Source organism: Puma concolor, chromosome C2, assembly GCF_028749965.1.
Source record: "Puma concolor isolate L17-30 chromosome C2, mPumCon1.1.hap2, whole genome shotgun sequence".
NCBI lineage: Eukaryota > Metazoa > Chordata > Mammalia > Carnivora > Felidae > Puma > Puma concolor.
Window position 1 is genome coordinate 65,288,407 of NC_141675.1, and position 19,407 is coordinate 65,307,813.

Below are 19,407 nucleotides of genomic sequence, written 5' to 3' on the forward strand. Positions count from 1 at the left end.
GTATGTCACATGGGTCTCCTCAGAGCGGTGGGGTTGAGGCACACCTGTTCAAATGGAGGACCGGTGCAGTTTATTTGGGTTACCAGTCCAAACACAGGAGACTCACCTTCTCAGGAGCTGATCGATTGAATGATTGATGCCTAGTAAGCCTTCCCAAGTCTTCTGGCTGGACTTAACCTTCTTTTTTTTTAAGTTGAAGTATTTATTTTGAGAGAGGAAGAGAGTGCAAGCAGGGGAGGGAGAGAGAGGGAGAGAGGGGACAGGATCTGAAGCAGGTTCTGTGCAGACAGCAGACAGCCCGATGTGGGGCTCAAACTCACAAGCTGTGAGATCATGACCTGAGCCGAAGATGGATGCTTAACTGCTTATCCGTCTGAGCCACCCAGGCGCCCCCGGACTTAAACCTTCTTTAACTGTCAATGTTTAATGGCAGTGTGGTTTTCCCACTTTAATACCTGAATATTTGACTTTGCATTTTGTATTGGGGAAACTTGCTACATTTCTCCTCATCACTGGGAAATAACCAAAACGGTACTAGTGTGTATCCTATTTTATGTTTTGCATCTGTGGTTTTCATTTTTCTTAAAGTCCCCTTCTTGCCTTTTCGCTTATCCTTCAGTCTGTGATGCTAAATTGTATTCCGTCATAATGTTAAGGGACAACTTGGACGTGGTTTCCTTTCTAAATAGCTGAGCATTATCTTTTTTTTTTTTTTAATGTTTATTTATTTTTGACAGAGAGAGAGAGAGAGAGACAGAGCATGAGCGGGGGAGGGGCAGAGAGGGAGACACAGAATCTGAAGTAGGCTCCAGGCTCTGAGCTGTCAGCACAGAGCCCAAGGCAGGGCTCGAACTCACAGACCTCGAGATCATGACCTGAGCCACCCAGGTGCCCGGGCATTATCTTGCTTAGAGATAACTTAGTGATTATTTCCATATATCTCTTGCATTTCAGGCAAATGAAACTCTCCTACGTATGTGTATGGAGCCTAGAAATGGGAATTTAAATATTGCTGGCTCTGTGTACCACCTCACCTCGATGAATCTCTTACCTAATATTCCACTCAGGATAAAGTCTGGTTTATCTCTGCTAAAACTCAGAGATTAGAAAACAGACGTCGGCTTTTAGCAAGCCAGTGGCCTAGGAAAAAAGAGGATCGATCAGCAGCTTTGGTTATGGAGAAGGGAGACTCTGTGCCAGGGTTCACAGTGGCTTTCTATGCATTATATTCATCCTTCCATTTTCCTCCATGATTAACAGTGTGGTTGAGTTTAGACAGTAGGAGTGTCTGATGTTTATAAATTCTCACTGATTGCCATCTGAGTGATGGTCGTATAGTTGACTTTATTTTATGTGCAGTTCCTCCTGCCTTCCCCTCCCCTGCTCCCCTCCGCAGTCTGCAATAACCACTATACATCTGTGAGGTAGACAATCCATTGTAGTAGGGGGGAAGAAGAAAAAAAAAAGGATTCAGGCATCTTTTTTTCTTTATAGAATAGTTGCATTACCAGAATTGTCTGTACAGTTTTCAAAAGCAAATGCCACTTACCTCTTTTTGCCGGTGGACTTGGGTTTCTTCGGGTGTTTTTGCAACTCTGGGCTCCCATCCTACATCTGTCTATAAAACCCGTGTGGGCCTCAGGTCTCTCCCCTAATCCCAGAGTTTGCAGGGCCTAGAGTTTAACTCCATAATTTGGAAGTGACATCTGTGCTTAAGAGTGTTACCTGGCAAGACAGGATTGCTATGTCCTGTTAATAGCGAGTCCCATTGTGTAACATGGCACCAACCAGGAGCTTTCTTCCGTTGCAACTGTCACTGTAAGATATAATGTTGGTGTTGAGATATTCTTTGGTATTAGGGCCAGCGGGCCAGGAACACTTGAATTTTGTGTCGGATTACAACTGTCTCCTGCTAGCCAGTGCCTGCAGTTATCCCCAAGAGACAGTGACAAATAGGAATAAAATAGCACTGGTGAATTGGATTTGAGTCTCAACCCCAAATACTGAAAATCAGGCAGCTGGGTTGGACCAGTGGAGCATAAATAGCTTTAGCCCAAAGCAGGTCCTGACTAAGGACCTCAGTCCTGGCCCCCCTCCTCCTAGCCCCCCATCATCATTTACTGTTCTCTGGCCTAGTGGCGGGACCTCCAGGCTGCAGGGACCTACCGGCAGGCCCTGAAGTTGGTTTGCTCCTGCTGCCTCATTGGGTGAGAAAAAAGGTGCAGGTTCCATCCTTGTGCTCGTGTGTGACATGACTGGGGACTGCTTGCGTGGCAAACGGCTTTGGCCCCTCACTGCTTTAGCAGGGAAGGGAGAGAAGACAGAGCCATAATCTGTGCCAGCAAGTGCCTTGGAACTCTTCCTGGGGAGGAGTGAAGAAAAGAAAGAGGAGAGTGCTTCTTCACCCCAGAGGCTTCATAGTCAGACCCTTGATGTAAATTACTGCCCTGTTTATCCAGCCTGCAGTTCGGAAGAAACGTGAAGTAAAACATTCCACTTAAGAAACAAGCCTGTGTAATATCAGCAGTCTGGAGAAAGTAGCTGGCCTTTCTTCATGCACTAGTAGGATTAAGTATATTAGGAATACAATTGACATGGACATCAGTTCTCCATCGTTCGACCTACTCAAATGGTGATGTCATGACAGTGTCAATGGGATTACCTTAGTTAATTTTATTGAGCAAGAATCTGTTTCCTTCATCAGGATAAACTATTGGGCTTTAGGTTTTGTACCTTTATTTGCTTAGGAACTGAGTAATTGCCTCATAAAACAGCATGATGGTACTATTAACACTGAATTATAAGACCTGTTATTATAGAATGTGCTTCCTTAGTTGGGACAAGACTTCGTTGTTTGGTGCTTAAAATAATTAGTTTCTCCAAATGGGGTTATAATGAATAGTGTAAAATTTTACCTATTTAAAATAAAAAAGTTTACAATCTCTTGGGTGGCTTTTATGCATCATTTGATACTTCCAGAGAAGGATTTTCTTTGGGTGGGATTGTGGGAGAGGGAAGTATATTTAATGTTCAGAATGGAGGGGTTTAAGAATGAGAAAAATATTTGTTTTCTGTCCTACGCATCTGGGACAGATTTGAGACAGCCATTAAAGGATTTGTCCCACAGTTTTGCCTGGTTTGGACATTGAGTATTAAAGTGTTCATTGATCAAATATCCTTGCATTTGATATTTGGGAGGACTTTATTATGAATGACAAAAAGTTTATGTGGCTTTATTTCTGAATGGACTTAAATGCATGTATTTGTTGTCTCTTCCTTGCACATGCTATTAAGCTTTTTGTGCCATAAATTTTTAGGCATAAGTGAAGGATGTTTAAATACTTCTGAAAGAACAAATTATAATTCTGTATAGGAATTTGTTATTGTTTTTCCGACTATTTTATTGGAAAGCTAATTATTGGTACCAAGTACCATTTTGGAATGAGAGTGCACTTTGTACTGTTTTGAATACTTGTTTGAAAATCATTTATTCCGTGAAGCAAGGTAGTCTGCCTTTCAGCCCTACACTGCACAAGGTGCCTTGGGTTCTGGCTGGGATATGGGGAAGTTCAAGATCTCCACAGCGATAAAGATATAAATACACAGCAGGTTAAATTCAATTCAAGGAAATGACGAGAGAGAGATAATTAGAACATGATTAATTACCAAATTAATGGCAAGGTCAGAAATTGTAACAATTGCAGTATAACCTTTGTTAACTTGCTTGGATTAACTGCTTATGAACAGTATTTTGATCTTAATGAAAGGGAACACCTGTTTTTATAGGTCATCCTCTTTGGCCTTGTTTTCTGTAATTAAAGATAATGATACCACCAGTTTTTGTTTGACACTTGACCTTCTCACAGTTTTGTCTAGTTTTAGATCCAAAAAGATCCCTGGGGCAGGGTAGTTGCTATTATTCATATATTTTAAAAAATTATAACTAAAAGACGAAGTCTAGGTCCAGGAGGTTATGTTCACATAGCTGCTTGGAAACTCAAGTCTGTGGTCTCCTAGTTTAGGCTGTTTTCTTGCTTTTGCTTTACCCTTCTTGGGGACTGACACAATTATGCAGTGCTCTAGGGGCGTCTGGGTGGCTCAGTCAGTTGAGCGTCCAACTTTGGCTCAGGTCATGATCTCACAGTTCATGGGTTTGAGCCCCACGTCGGGCTCTGGGCTGAGAGCTCAGAGCCTGGAGCCTACTTCAGATTCTGTGTCTCCCTCTCTCTCTGCCCCTTCCCTGTTGTGCTCTGTCTGTCTGTCTCTCTGTCTCTCTCTCAAAAACAAATACTAAAAAAAAATAATGCAGCACTCTGTGATTACAATGATTTGATTTTCAGCTGACTTCATCACAGTGCACTTAAATTGCTGACTTGTTAGAGATGACTTTTCGGGGTCCTGAGTCCTTTTTAAAAGATGGTGGTTCTTTTACAGGAAGCCAGTTGAGGGAAATTCTCCATGAATGTACGTCACAATGATGATGACCGACCAAATCCCTCTGGAACTGCCACCATTGCTGAACGGAGAGGTCGCCATGATGCCTCACTTGGTGAATGGAGATGCAGCCCAGCAGGTTGGTGCAGCAAGAGGGGAATTTAAGTACAGTTGTCTGAGTGCAAAACATTAGCTCATTGTTTTTGCTTGAGATTCAATATCTGTGATTTTGAACATTAATAGTTCCGGAGGTAGGCGGTGCTGTTGTAGAATTACTGTATGCTTTCAAAAAATATCCCATTGTGTTTTCTGAGAACAGCAAATCTGATCTCATTCAGTTAGTATTCCTGGTGAAGCGTCACAAAAATGTCTGATTTTGGAAGTGAATCATTTTGAAAATATGTACAAGTCTTTGGAATAAAATGTCTGTTTATCCATGTCCTATATTATGCTTGACTGGTTTGCCTGGTCGGCCAGAGCAGGACACTCAAAGGGAGGGTCAGGTTTTGATCTCACACAGGGACACAGGGCGTGAGTGACCTGGGCAAGATGCACAGGCCCATGTGAACCCACTCTGGCTCCTGGGGCCACCCTTCCATACATAGAGCCTGCTGCTCAGAAGATGATGGTACTTCTTTTCTGTAAAACTTCTTTGTCAGTATTATTGAATGCTACTGAGTAGAAAAGATGTTTCTGAACTCGTTCATGTAACGCTTGGGAAGAGAGAGATTTAAGTGGTAAGTAAAACTGTAAGGAAATTATTAGGTGAGCTGTTCTGATAACACATTGTTTTTATTGACCACAAAAACCGGGTCTGCTTAGTCTTCTATGAGATAAATAGCGTTTGTCTTTGTGCCGTTCTTTAGAAGCGTGAAAGTTTCTGTCTTAGGAAAAGTAGAATTGGGAACAATTGCTTGAAGAGTATTTACCCAAACTCTGTCAATGATTCAAGTGAGTTTTAGACAGCCATTCAGGTGATGGGAGTACATGCCCATTTCCCCTCCCCGCAATCTTTCCCAGTACAGGAACACCCTTTCTCCATCATAGCCCATTCATGCGGCATCTCTGCCTCTATTGGATCTTACTTTGCTGCCTCATTTATTTATATTACTTTCTTCTTCTTTAGACCGTGACCCTCTCAAGAGCAAAGAATATCTAATGGTGCTCAGTAAACGTTGGTTGGTTGAGTGAATTTCACCCCTTCTCACCTCTGATACAGGCATCTCCCCTCCTGACTCTTCAGTCTCTCTCTCTCGGTGCTGGATCATTGCCACTAATCACACCGTGGTGTCTTTTACCTCAAACGCACAAACAGCCACCCCGTTCCCCCACCCAACAAAGCCAGAGCCTCTCCCTTGACTCCACAGCCCCCTTCCCAGTTACCACCTCCTGTCTCGGCTCCCTCGTGGCAGGTCTCCTCTAAGCACAGCCTCGGCCCCCTTAGCTCCATTGCTCCTCAACCCCAACGTCTTCACTTGGACCTGCTACCCTCCTCTCCCCAGCCTGTCAGCAAGGCCTGTTGGCTTCATCTCAGGACCACTTGCTGAAACCATAATTTGCCACGTCCACTTCATTTCCGCTCCTACCACTGGACTCCAAGCCGACGTCTCTCACCAGGGAGGACAGTTCCTCTCACTGGTCTCTCTGCTTTTATTTTTGCCACAGAAGGTATTTGCCACACCACCCTCGTTGGAGAGAGTTGCTAAAAAACACATGCATCACGTCAGTGCCCTGCTCAGAGCTGTCCTGTGACACCCGGAATAAAATCCAAGTGAAGGGCCATGGCCTGGCAGCCTTCTGGCTTTAGTCCTTATGCTCTTCATCGTTCTCCCCCTGATCTGCTCACGGGAAGATCTCCAGAGTGCCATGAATTGTTCAAGGTGCAGTGTCTGGTCTCCCTTCTCACTAATTAAAAGGTTTAAAAAAACCCCAACGTGCTCAAATGCGACTCAACTTGGAACGCATCTTGGGACTCAGCGTCGTCACCTAGTTCCTGTTTGCACGTGTGTACCTGGGAGACCCAAGGCCACCTACTCATGCTGTTACTACTGTGCACCATTTATGTGTTTTGATGGTTCCTTCCTCATTGCTGTGATTCAGTCTGCACAGAACACCCTCTTGTAGTTTATGAAATCTAGCATACAGAGTTTTCTAATTCTTTCTTTAGAAGTAAACTTTTTTGTACCTAGAAACGAGCAGAGCCTGAAAAGACTATGACGTCCTCAGGCCATGCGGCATTTCACTGCTCTCTCTGTGTGTCTACCTCAGCTCCAAGTAGAAGCTGCTTCATAATTTTGGTGTATCAAGTCACATTTTTATTTTATTTTGTTAAAAAAAATTTTTTTAATGTTTATTTTTGAGACACACACACACACACACACACACACACACACACACACACAGAATTGAGTGGGGGAGGGGCAGAAGAGGGAGACCCAGAATCTGAAGCAGGCTCCAGGCTCATTTGCGAGAGCTCTCTCCTCACGGAAAGCCCTACTAATGCTTTTGAAGGCTTTTACTGCGCTGTCCCTCTGAAGCAACACTGTTTCATCTCAACGTGGACCTTTTGGAGACACAGGGCTGACTTCAGTGATGGACGTTGCAGGTGCTGCCTGGCAGGCCCTTGGGGGTGACATTTTGAGGGAGGCAGCCCTTGAGCCTCCTCTCCAATTCTACCATTCTAAAATGCTGCCCACTGGCCACGGGGCTGTGCCTCTGCATTTCTGCCGGGAGCGTGTATGGCGAGGCTTACCTTGTGTGTGTGTGTTTACAGCATTCTTAATACTTTGCAGCTGTGCGGAGGACATTCTAAACATTTCCGTATATGCAAAAGAACCACCGCAGTTATGAGAAAGCTCCTCAGTCCCCACAGGCCTCCTCCTCCTGAGTTTTGTACTGATGGTTTCTGGATTTAGTTAGTACAGGTCCTTGGCAAGATACGCGGCCCTACTCTGGCTCTCGAAATAAGAGACACTGTTAATTTTCATGATCCAAAGCTTGAAACTTTGGTCATTTTATAGAGGGAGCAGGAAAAAGACGATTCTTTTCTTAAAATGAAAAGCCACCCTCATGATTGAAGATGTAAGAAAACTATATATTACCAACTAAAAAACGAACAGGAACAATGGTAAACACGGAGTGTGGACCGAAGCGACTTAACAGCTTTGCTTATGTAACAGCTTCATTGAGATATAATCCACATGCCATGTAATTTGCTTATTTAAAGTACACAATTCACTGGAATTTGCTACAGTCACAGAATTGCACAACCATGACCACAATTTTAGAACCTTCTAATCATGATACAAAGAAACCCGGTTGCAGTCATTTCCCAGGCCTCTCTTCCCCATATTCCCAGGCGACCACTAATCTACCTTCTCTTTCTGTAGATAATTTGCCCATTCTGGACCTTTCATGTAAATGAACTCGTGCTATATGTAGCCCATTGTGGCTGGCTTCTTCCACCTAGGGTAACCTTTTCAAGGTTCATCTGTGTAGCGGCATGTATCGATACGTTATGCCTTTTTTACTGGCATCACGTGGATGTATTACATTTTGTTTATTCATCCATCAGTGGATGGACATTTGGGTCGTTTCCACTATTTGGCCATTATGAATAGTACTGCTGTGAACATTTGTGTGCAAATTTTTGTGTGGATGTATATTTTCATTTCTCTTGGATATCTACCTAGGATTGAAATGGGAGCAGCTTTATTTTGAACTGTTGTTTTCTAAATAAAGTATCTCTGTTTCTGTCACTATAATTTGTTCTACCTCTGAATAGATCAGCATAGCTAAATAAAGTTTGCTTCTTTTAATATGCCTGCCAGCATACTATTCTCGTGTTCTAAAAATCAGGTTTCCTGACCTGAGTTTTTGTGTATGAGCATATCAATTATAGTGAATGCCCATCAATAATCAGAATATTGGTGCAAACATTTTCAGAACCTATGGTATATAACCTAACTACCTTTGTTAGAGACTATTAGCATATTTTAGAGGTAGTGTAATAGCTAGTTTTAAGCACAAAAGAGTAAGCGTCAGCCCAATTTCCAACTTTTTCTATTGGTTTAATATTTTAATAATCTCTGAAGAATTACAGCAGTCAGTGGTGCCTAGGTGGCTCAGTCGGTTGAGCGCCCAACTTCGGCTCAGGTCATGATCTCACAGTTTGTGAGTTTGAGCCCTGTGTCGGGCTCTGTGCTGACAGCTCAGAGCCTGGAGCCTGTTTTGGATTCTGTGTCTCCCTCTCTTTCTCTGTCCCTCCACCACTCACACTCTTGTCTCTCTTGCTCTCAAAAATAAATAAACATTAAAAAAAAAAAAAAGAATTACAGCAGTCACCAGGGTTTAAATAAGGAAACCATTAGGTTGAGAACAGAAGTGTTAACATAGAGTTTGCTGATTTGCTAACTTAATCTGTGACACTTGTAACCTAGAGGAGGGTGGAATGCCTCTTTATATCCTCGTGTTGTTGGTGACTCTTCTCATATATGTGTTCATGAAGGGGTCAGTGGGGATGGGTTAGATGCCCCTCTGTCCTACTGTTCTTTGAGGGAAAGTAGCAAATGTTTGGTAACCATGTTATATTTCTTTTGTCTTTCTCCACCCCGCCCCGCTTTAAGCTTGCACAGTATTAATTGCTAATGAGTGTTCTTACTGCCTCTTCTTCAGGAAGTAGATCTCCTTAAATGTAAACAGAAAACTTGTTTCTCCTTCCAGTTCAGGATAACCTGTAAACAGGCTTGCCCTGGAAGACAGGTTAAAGTACCTCAGCCGTGTCCGTAGTTCTCTTGACTTTGCCTGTTCCTTTTGATCAGCATTCACCATGTCATTTTATCAAGACTGAGTTCCCTGCCCCCCCTTTTGTTTCTTCTTTTTGAAAGCCTTTGTTTCCACTAGACAGAATACACAGCCAGAGATTTCCTGGAGCATTCTTTTGAGTACACATTTCCAGACAGCACGTTAAACATATTAAAACTTTCCACGTTCAGATGGTGCTCGTCATCGGCGTGTCTTTTACATCAAATGTGCTTTTCCTCCTAATCCAGTGACCCTTTCTGTTCTGGTTGATATCTTCTTAATAACTTTTCCTTGATGGCTTCCTTTCGTGCATTCAGTAGTTCAAATCCTCTCACCATGCAGGTTTACTCTTTAAATATCCTGATAGCCACCGTGTCAGGGAGACACAGAGAGTGTTTTACAATCAGTACAGCGGAGACAAATGGATAAACAGTTCTTGGGAAGTTTGCCCGGGAAACAGAAAGATACTCAAATGAGAATGGGACCGGTGGTGAAAATAGAGGCTGCAGCTATTATTGCTGAGCAACGTTACATAACAGCTCTTTGTATGACAGAATCCTATTTAGAGGCTGGGGCTCGGGTCAAAGATAGAGAGGTAGGTTGGTCAAGTGTTGGGTTTGGGAAACTCAGCGTGGGGCAGCTGGGTCTCAGGGCAGACTCTTCGGCATCCAGGTGTAGAAGTGCACAAGTTGTGCACAGATGTTGAAAGAAAATGGTTACCGCAAGCTGCCATCCAAGTTCTCTCTACCCCTCACACATAACAAGGCCGCAGGTGTCAAGGGACTGCGGTCATCTTTTCTTGGAGATATGGGGTGGAAAGGAGGAGAGAGAGGGTAGGATTTACGACTGAATTTAAGGAGTGACTCAGTAATAGATTTGTTCGTTTTAAATTTTTTTTTTTTTTAACGTTTATTTATTTTTGAGACAGAGAGAGACAGAGCATGAATGGGGGAGGGTCAGAGAGAGAGGGAGACACAGAATCCGAAACAGGCTCCAGGCTCTGAGCTGTCAGCACAGAGCCCGATGCGGGGTTTGAACTCACAGACCGTGAGATCATGACCTGAGCTGAAGTCGGATGCTTAACCGACTGAGCCACCCAGGCGCCCCTAGATTTGTTCGTTTTAATAAGTATTTGTCCCGTGTGTTCTGTCCCAGCATTGCCCTAGGTGCTGGTAGGTGCTGGCAATGCAAAGGTGAATGCGACTGTTCTGGCCCTGAAGGAAGGAGCGATCGAGTTGGGGAGCAAAACGTGGTTTACCAAAATAAAGAGGCTGTATTTATACATGTGTAGAGCCACAGGAGAAGTGCTTGGATTGTAGAATACGTCCGTGCCCTGGGAGCACAGGGGAGGGGTGGACCAGGAGTGGAATAGGCGGGCAGGAAGACCCACCTGGCTAGGAAGAGTGTCTGTGGGGAGGCTGAGCCTGAACAGACACCTCACTTGAAGTGAAGTCTGGGACTGTTACTCAGCTTTGCGTATCAGGTAATCGGGTTCTGTTTTATGAAGTGACGCTGCTCTGTAGGGATAGTATATTCAGGGGAGGGCTAATATTAGCGGTGCTCCAAACTGCATCTGCACATTCTTCCCTCTCTTTTCTGGCGCCTTTGCTCTTCAGTGTTCTTGTCAGTGCATCTTTTTGTCCTCCGATGCATCCAGTGTGGCTGTGCGTCCCATGATGTCCTTCAGAATTACTGACCCCATAGAGATGCAGAGTGGGGTCACCTCTCCCCCAGAGCTACCTTCCAGCAGCACAGGCAGCCACCCCTGCTTCTGAGGGCCTGCTTTCAGCTGTAAAAAAAAGGCGTGAGTTTATCCAGGTCTGTGGTCTGGTTTGACAATCCTCTCTGCCTTAGGTTTGCCAGTTTCGCTCACTACAAAGGCTTCTGAAAAGTCATAGCCTATGCATAATCTCTGTCTCATAAAGGAAAATGTTGATGCTATATTATCAGAGGCTGTTGTTATATGTGGCACCCACGATAATTACAGCATATGACATGTAATTATGACAGCTCTGAGCTGTCTGGGTTGAGAGACACTTCAGAATTTAATTAGCCAAAGGCAATAATAATGAGACAAAACGTAGGCCGTATCCTTCAAATGGGAGAAATTGAGCTGCCTTCAAAAAGGAGAGGATTAAGGGAGAACACTGGAGTGGCAAAGTTGCATTGCAAAACAACGGCAATTTTAAACTCTACGGTGGTTTTAACATTATGACTGTTTTCAGTTTACTGCAATGTTTGACCGTCTGGCTGCACTGTAAACTCCAGGAGAGCGGGGACCGTGTCTCTTTTTCACACCACGCCTGGCGTCTGAGGTAGCACTTGGTAAATCCTTCAGAATGGGTGAAGGATGAGTGAAATGAGCAAATTTAATTCGTCTAAACCAGGGCTTGAAAACAGGCTACTTGTTGCATCTGTCATACAGGCCTCCTCCACCCCCCCCTTCTTTGTAATTGATACAATTACTGAAAAAATAATTAGGTTGCCGGTACTTAAAAATTGGAAGATTTACATAAAATTCTGGATCTTTCTATGTATCTGGAAATCCCAGAAGATCTGATGACACTGGGCTGGTCTTCCCACTTGGCAACAATGACTGGCAGAAAATGGCAACTGCCCGCGTTAGATGGGGACCGTCTTTCTCAGGCCCCACTCTGTCCACTTCACTCGGTTTCCACGCTCGCCCGGGTGCTATGGCCATCCGAGTTGGAACCTGGAAACTGTCAACCTTTTTACCTTTGAAATCGCATCCTGTGTTCACGCAGTTCATGTTTTAAACAGAGCAAAAATGTTTGACTTTTCAGGCACACTCATTTTTGTATCCTACTTACGAAGTGATTTTCAGCCTCTTAGTTTTCTACTTACGACTTGTGAAATGAACTGCTGTGGGCTTTGGTTCACCTGGCTTTGTGGAAGGGTTTCAATTATATGTCTTACAAGTTAGGACCCACGTATTGTTTTCTTTGGCCTCTGCTTTTCGGTGAGCAGAACTTGGGCCCCCAATCAGTGCCACATTGAGAGCTCCCCAAAGCATCGGAAGGGCAGAAGGAACAACCCGGCGCCTTGGTTTTTACTGTTTACAGACCAGTTAGGGACATTAAACACAGATGCAAGCTATCATCGTTCCAAGGGCAGAGATGCAGATACTTGTGTTTATAATCTTGCTTTTCAGTCTCCAAGAATTGAGGCTTCCTTAAATACTTATTGAAATAGAATCTTTTCAAAGCAGACTTTTCCTGGTTATTACCTAGATGAGGCATTTCATAGCATTTCTGTATTAACTTTCTCCTTGGATAAGATTAAATATGATAGTTTTCCGACCTCTAATGTCTATTTTCTTTTGCAAATGCGTATGTGTCATGTTAAATGCGACGTGACAGCCATTGCTTTATCACACAGTGCAGTAAAAATAATATATATACACACACAGAGGAAGCAAAGATCCGTCTACATGTGTTAAGACATATGTTTGCATATAGCCATTTTCGTGTTGGCAGACTTTTCTCTTTTTTGTTCAAATGATTGATTTTAAAAGTAAGATTATATAGAAATGATATATACAAGACAATAGTGAGCAAGCTGCATAAAATTAGTAACATGAATCTTTACGTTCCAAATGCTTATGTAAAAATTAAACAGCCTACCGAGAAGCCAGTTGCTCAAGTGACAACAGTCTTGTAACTAGGTTACAATGCTGGGTTTAGCTACCTTCAGACTACATCTATTTCCCCATTTAAATTGGGGTTGGCCAGAACTAGGTGCCTCTTAGTAATTTTCCAGCCAGCTCTACGTTTCGAATAAACTGAAGCTGAACTGCAGTGGGCCTCCAGAAAAAACAGAATTCGTGTGCCATTTTCGTGTTCATTCCTACATCGCTATTGCTTCTCTGCCCTGGGCCTTTTTCCTTAATAGGCGACCATCAGATCAGATCATTGCTGGAAGGGAATGTGTTTTATGGGCAGCAGGTGTGTTTGGCGTGATCATTAATTGGAATAATTTGACCCTGCCTCTCCTGGATCCACTCTTTATTGCCCATTTCTTGCTCCTTGCGGTAGAGTAGGCGTGCGTTTGGATAAAATGGACAGCCTCCATTTAGAAAATTCCTTTGCTAAGGGTTTCTGCTTGGCAAATAATTGGGCAGTTAAATGGAGACAGCACAGAGCTGGAGCGGACTGTCTAGCTTTGGGGGCAGGTTGACGAGAAAGTATATATGTCAGTAAAGCTGTCATCAGGGTTCCATTGGTATTATTTTCAAGACGTGGAAATTAAATCATGTGAGCCAAACTTTAGATTTGGAGAGTAACGGACTTGCGCTTGTTACCTAGTTATGTTATATGACTTAATTTTTAAGAGGCATCGTTAAAATGTTCTTGTGTTTTCTGAGTAGTTAGAAAAATTCAGCACCGACTGAAGTGTGTTACTACTTCAGACAGAAGTTTCTTTGGTCTTTGTGGGAATGTTGAGTTCTAGCTTATGGGAGAAACTGTGACACACTGAAGCATGTGCTTTGCTCAGCGATGTTGTTCGGTAGCTGAACCAGCCAGAGTCGTGTACCTCATACATCTGTCCTGATTTCACCGTTTTAATTTTTGTTTTGCATTGTCAGAATGGGCCTGTTTGAGACCCATCTTTCTTCTCCTTACCTTGCAAAAAGTCCATATGAAGAGTATCTTTTTGGAATGACTGTTTTGTTGATGATTTATTTGGTGACTTTAGTCATGACTGAAAATAAAAGTAATATAAAATGTGAGTATACTAGGAATTACGAAGGAATGGCAGCCATAGGTTTCTTTTGGGGGTTGTGATGGGAAATCAGACCTTAGGCTTATGTATACCCTGTCTGTGAACAATACCTATTTTAAAGACCCAGGGAATCCACTTAGGGTGGAGTTGGGTGATAGAGGACATTATCCCTTAATAGGTGGGGGTTCGCATCCAATTTACTTCTCAGGAGTCTCCATTTTCTCTTACATATTTATTTAGATTTTTAGAGAGAGTGAGCTCATGAGCTAGGGAGGAGCAGAGGGAGAGGGAAAAGAGAGAGAATCTTAAGCAGCTTCCATGCTCAGTGTGGAGTCTGATTAGGGACTCCATTTTACAACCCTGGGATCCTGACCTGAGCCGAAACCAAGAGCTGGACGCTCAACGGACTGAGCCACCCAGGCGCTCCCATGTTCTCATTTTTAAAGTCGTTTCCTCAGGGTCAGGCACTGAAGAGTTTTCCCATTTTTTTATTGACGGCCTTTGCGCATCACTGCTTCTTCAAGCTGCCTTGGGACTTCGAAGAGCCTCTCTTCGGGAGACCAGAAGGTAGGCACTACATACACCAGCTTTACCTGCTCCGCCTTTGGACCGGAGCTTTGTTACAGAGGCTCCTTCTGTAATGATTACTCCAACACTAAGGGGCAAGTATGGGATAAAACATTCTGTAAGTTGGCCTTTTCCAGATATTTCAGTGCCTGAACAATGTAAAAGATTCATTAAAGGTCAGATATTTGACATTGAAAGAATTCTGAGTATCTGAGTTTTTGGCATTTACTTCAATCTTAAATGTTACTTTGTAAGCTTACTGATCACCAGAAGGCTTTTGGTCTCCACTATGGTTGAGTGGATCTTTCTTAGTGGGCAGTATGTTGAATTGTTGGAAACAATGGCTTTTGATATTTTGATTTCCTTGTTCCCTTTGTGGTGGGGGGGGGGGGGTGAATGATAACTGCCTGAGGGCTTCTTAGGTGCCCGCGGGAGTTGGTGCTAGGGGCTTACATACATGGTTTCATCCAGTAATCATACACCCTGATAAGGTGCTGATCATTTTTCCAGACAGAACAGGTGGCAAAAAAGGTTAAGTACCTGCAGCTGGATTTGAACCCATTTAGAACCTACCTTTCGAAAAGGGCGTAGAGTTGCTTGGGTTAGGGATGTCTCATTGTCTTGTTCAGGTAAACAGTTGGGAGAGACCTGGGACCAGTTTTACCTGATAGTCCATGATAAAGTTCATTGGGAAGAGTATTCCTGTTCTCTTATATGATGATGTTCACACGAGCTCTGGAAGGTGGTAGTGATTCTGGGCCTGGAGCTTCTGAAGCTTGCAGGCCACGTGGTAGTGGTGGTGTCTGAGGCCTGGAGGAGGAGTTGGGAGTGAAGTCATCTTAGGCCCAGGTCACCAGAGCCCCTCCCTTTCTTTCCTTAGGGGGATAGTTCTTTCCCTGAGATTTGCAGCAGAGGCGTGGTTCCCCCTGGGGTCACAGCTGTGGAGAGAGACAGTGGTGACCAAAGAAGGGAAGCAGGGGTTCCTTGTCCCAAGGAGCAAGGAGATGACCTTTTTGTCTGCCCTCTTTTCCTCCCAAACCCGGCCTTTCGTTTTCATTCAGAAATTACATCACCCCAGAGGCACAGTTTTTTGTGTCTGAAGAAATCTAACAACTTCTTGTAAGACTCGAATCTATTACATTGTTTGTTTTTCATTCTGAATTTATGATTGTTTCTCTTAACTGAGGTCGAAACTGCAAGCACCAAACACCCCAAGTTTATTCTCCCAGGAGAAAGAAAAGGGCCACTTTGCCCCGTGAGCATTCCTTAGATCTCTCACCTCTGCTTACTCTTATTCTCAGGGGGAATACAGAATTAAGTGTCATGCCGTATTTGTACCATGAGCCATGAAACGGCACCCATTTGCTTGCCAGTTCCTCGTTTTCTTTGTTTCAGATTGATGAAGGGCTGCTTGGACTTAGTCTCTCCTCACGATGTTAATTATATGTTTCAAAATCATGTGTTCTGTTAAAAATCACTTACGCATAGCCTTGGAAAGAGAACTGGAGGCAGGGAGTTGCTTCAGGGGTGCAGAATATTGTTTTGGAGGCCTTGGGAAATAAATCTTAAGAGTTAGTTCATTTACCACCAAGACATATTTAGTCAGTGTATATAAACAAAAGAAGTCACAGTGTGCCTGGACATTATTTGTCCCAGATGGAGTTTAAACTTGGCTCATTATACTGCACTGATGTCATGGTGCATAAACTGGCCCTGAATTAGAGCCGCGCATTGAATCTGCTGTGTACTTGTATGTGCTGAGGGCGGGTGAGGAGGAGGGGAGGGGCCGGCTGGAAAATCTTTGTCACATTTTTCCTCCGTTGTCTGCAGAGACTAGTGTCAGTCCTGAATTTGGACTTGGTGCAGAATGAGGGAAGAATTGGAATAATCTGTTCATTTGTACAGATCGGTATGTGTATGCACTCGGGGATATCATTATTCCAAGACTAAGAGTACAAATGCTCTGAGCTTTCCAACAGTTGCTTACAAAGCTCTGATATTAAGATCTAGAAGGGAAAATCTTAAAGCATTTTTGAAGAGCGTTTTTCAGTCCGTTTGTCTTGAAACCTTAAATCTGGACAGTTTCTTTAAACTTTTTAATGGTTTTAAGTATCCAGCTGTATAATTCTGTTTCCCTGGAATGTATGGTGGATAACCTCTCAAGCTACTTGCTTAAGTGTTTAAAAAGGCAAATGCCTGATACTCCTTGGAGAATGTAGCCAAGTTTAATTCTTCCTGTGTGTTTTGAGAAGGCAGCTTGTGGGTCAGAAAAGGGTCTTCTGGAGTTCTGAGCAGTTAATAGGAAATTTCCACATACTGTGGTGTTACTTTATTACTTTTTATTGCTGACTTTCATTATGATAATCTTAATTAGATGCATTTCCAAGTAATTCAAACCATTTTGTAGACGTAAAGGACTTAGATTTCAGAACTTCTGTGAATGGATTCCAAAGTCCCTGTTATTGCCTGAATCCACGGAAACTGAACAGACACCGGAATGCGAATGAGTTGGGAGGTGAATTTTTAAGGAAAGCCAGAATGTTTCTCAAACAAAATCTGGTCAGAGGTGAGAATTGGCTGGTTTTAGATTTTTTTTTTTTTGAGAAGATTAAATGTAGATTCAGTTAAAAAATTATATATATATTTTTATATTAATATATATTATATTTATATATTATGTATTAATATATATTTATATATATTTATATTAATTATATATCTATATATTATCTAACATATATATAATATATAACATATTAATATATATATTAATGTAAATATATAATGTATATATTTTCTTCAGAGGCCACATTTTTTTCTTAGAGGTTTGTTACTGGTAGAAATTTGAAGACGAGGAATTAATAGTTATTTATTGAGTACATATTATGTGTAAGCCTTGTACCAGGGCTGCATTAGGGTTGCTCTTTTCCTTAAGTGCACATAATATGAGGTATTATCTCTCGTGTGTGTGTGTGTGTGTGTGTGTGTGTATGAGTGAGGAAATACAGGGCTAGAAAGGTTAAGTGCCTTGTGTAGCAGAGTGGGACTCAAGTGCCATCTATCTGGTTTGCTCTTCTCACTGTGCAGCTTGGTTATCTTGGCTGATTTTTTATTTTTGAAAAATTTTTTTTTTTCAACGTTTATTTATTTTTGGGACAGAGAGACACAGAGCATGAACGGGGGAGGGGCAGAGAGAGAGGGAGACACAGATTCGGAAACAGGCTCCAGGCTCTGAGCCATCAGCCCAGAGCCTGACACGGGGCTCGAACTCACAGACCGCGAGATCGTGACCTGGCTGAAGTCGGACGCTTAACCGACTGCGCCACCCAGGTGCCCCTTGGCTGATTTTTTAAAATGAACTGAAATTAAAATAAGATGAGCAGAGAGTGACTTAACTACTCAGTATTTACACGCCAGCATGTTATTTAGAAGACAGCTGTGGCCTGAGTTCCATTTCATTTTACCTCACCATACAGTATGGCAGGAAAAGACACTTAAACGTGTAGAAGAAGTATGTGCCATTGTATATTTATTTTTTTTAATCTAAAATTTCTTAAGATTGGTTTATCTAATTTAAAGATGTCATTGTAGGTGTGATATGGTTTTATCTAAAATTCTGAGTCCTTAACTTATTCTTCAAAACTTTTTGTGGATGTACGGTACGCTGAAAGGCAAACTTTAACTTCGAGATTTAAAAAGCGAATGGACTAGTGTGAAATGGAATTCTTTAGGAATCAGCAAGTAGATGTTTTGGGGAGATGATTCACTTTGGCCCCTTGAATCCTAATTCTGTTTCCCAATATCCTACCAGTCCTACTTGTCGTCCTTTTCTTTTCTTTCTTTTTTTTTGTTTTTAAATTTTTGAATGTTTATTTATTTTTGACAGAGAGAGAGAGACAGAGCGTGAGCTGGGGAGGGGCAGAGAGAGAGGGAGACACAGAATCCAAAGCAGGCTCCAGGCTCTGAGCTGTCAGCACAGAGCCCGACATGGGGCTCGAACTCAGACCACGAGATCATGACCTGAGCCGAAGTCAGACGCTCAACCGACTGAGCCACCCAGGCGCCCCTGTCGTCCTTTTCTTGTGGTGTGAAAACCCACCAAAAATGTGGCAGGTGGATGCCTTATCTACTGTGACTGCCTGGTGAGGTGACTGGAAATAAAGGAAAGGAATACCAGGTGGCTGTTGAACACTCTTGGGCTTAGCTTTTTAGAGCAAAAGCCAAGAACCCAAAGCGAAGAAATAAAGGACAGAAAAAGTTGAGGAGGGAGGAGACACAAGACGGGCGGACGGTGGATGCCCAGCAGCGAGAGCAGGGTAGACACGGAAGTGGCAGCATCACAGAGGACAGAACTAGAGTGATGGGAAGTAGGAAAAACTAAAGTAGTTCTGGATTGCAGAACCATAGACCTTACTACACCTCCATGATCTTAAAAAATTCAGTGTTGGTAAAGAGATGGGGCTGAATGTGTCTGCGGCAGAGCCCGTGACCTGGCTAGCCGTATTTAAACGCTAAACCAGCAATTGTTTTTGAAAACTTCAACTTTGAACAGCCTAATCCCTGAATGATGTCCCAGGTGGATGTTTCATTAACCTCTTTACTGGTCTCCATGTGCCCAGCGTCTCCCATATCAGTTTGAGGTCCCCACACGTGTTGGGGTTGTCTAGTAACGCTGCTTTCCCATTGGGGGGTTCTGCTCACAGGGTAAAATCCAGACTTGTAAGTGGGAAGAACAAAGACTTTCCCTAGGTGGTCCTGCTCTGCAGTCTCGCCTTTACCCCTCTGTTCCCTGCATGTGTCATTATGGCCACTTGGGAATTCTAAACACATCCTGCCATCCAGGCCTCCGTGCATTTGCTT

General features: G+C 43.1%; 1 protein-coding gene across 2 annotated transcripts in view; it reads left to right on the forward strand.

Moving 5' to 3' along the window:
- FNDC3B (fibronectin type III domain containing 3B) overlaps positions 1–19,407 on the forward strand; it is a 364,422-nt gene that overhangs the window by 74,786 nt on the left and 270,229 nt on the right. For both annotated transcript variants that reach the window (XM_025913173.2, XM_086674725.1), the window contains exon 2: positions 4,435–4,573. In XM_025913173.2, coding sequence (XP_025768958.1) covers positions 4,463–4,573 — 111 coding nt within the window. In that variant the 5' untranslated portion in view covers positions 4,435–4,462. The remainder of the gene's footprint in view (positions 1–4,434; positions 4,574–19,407) is intronic.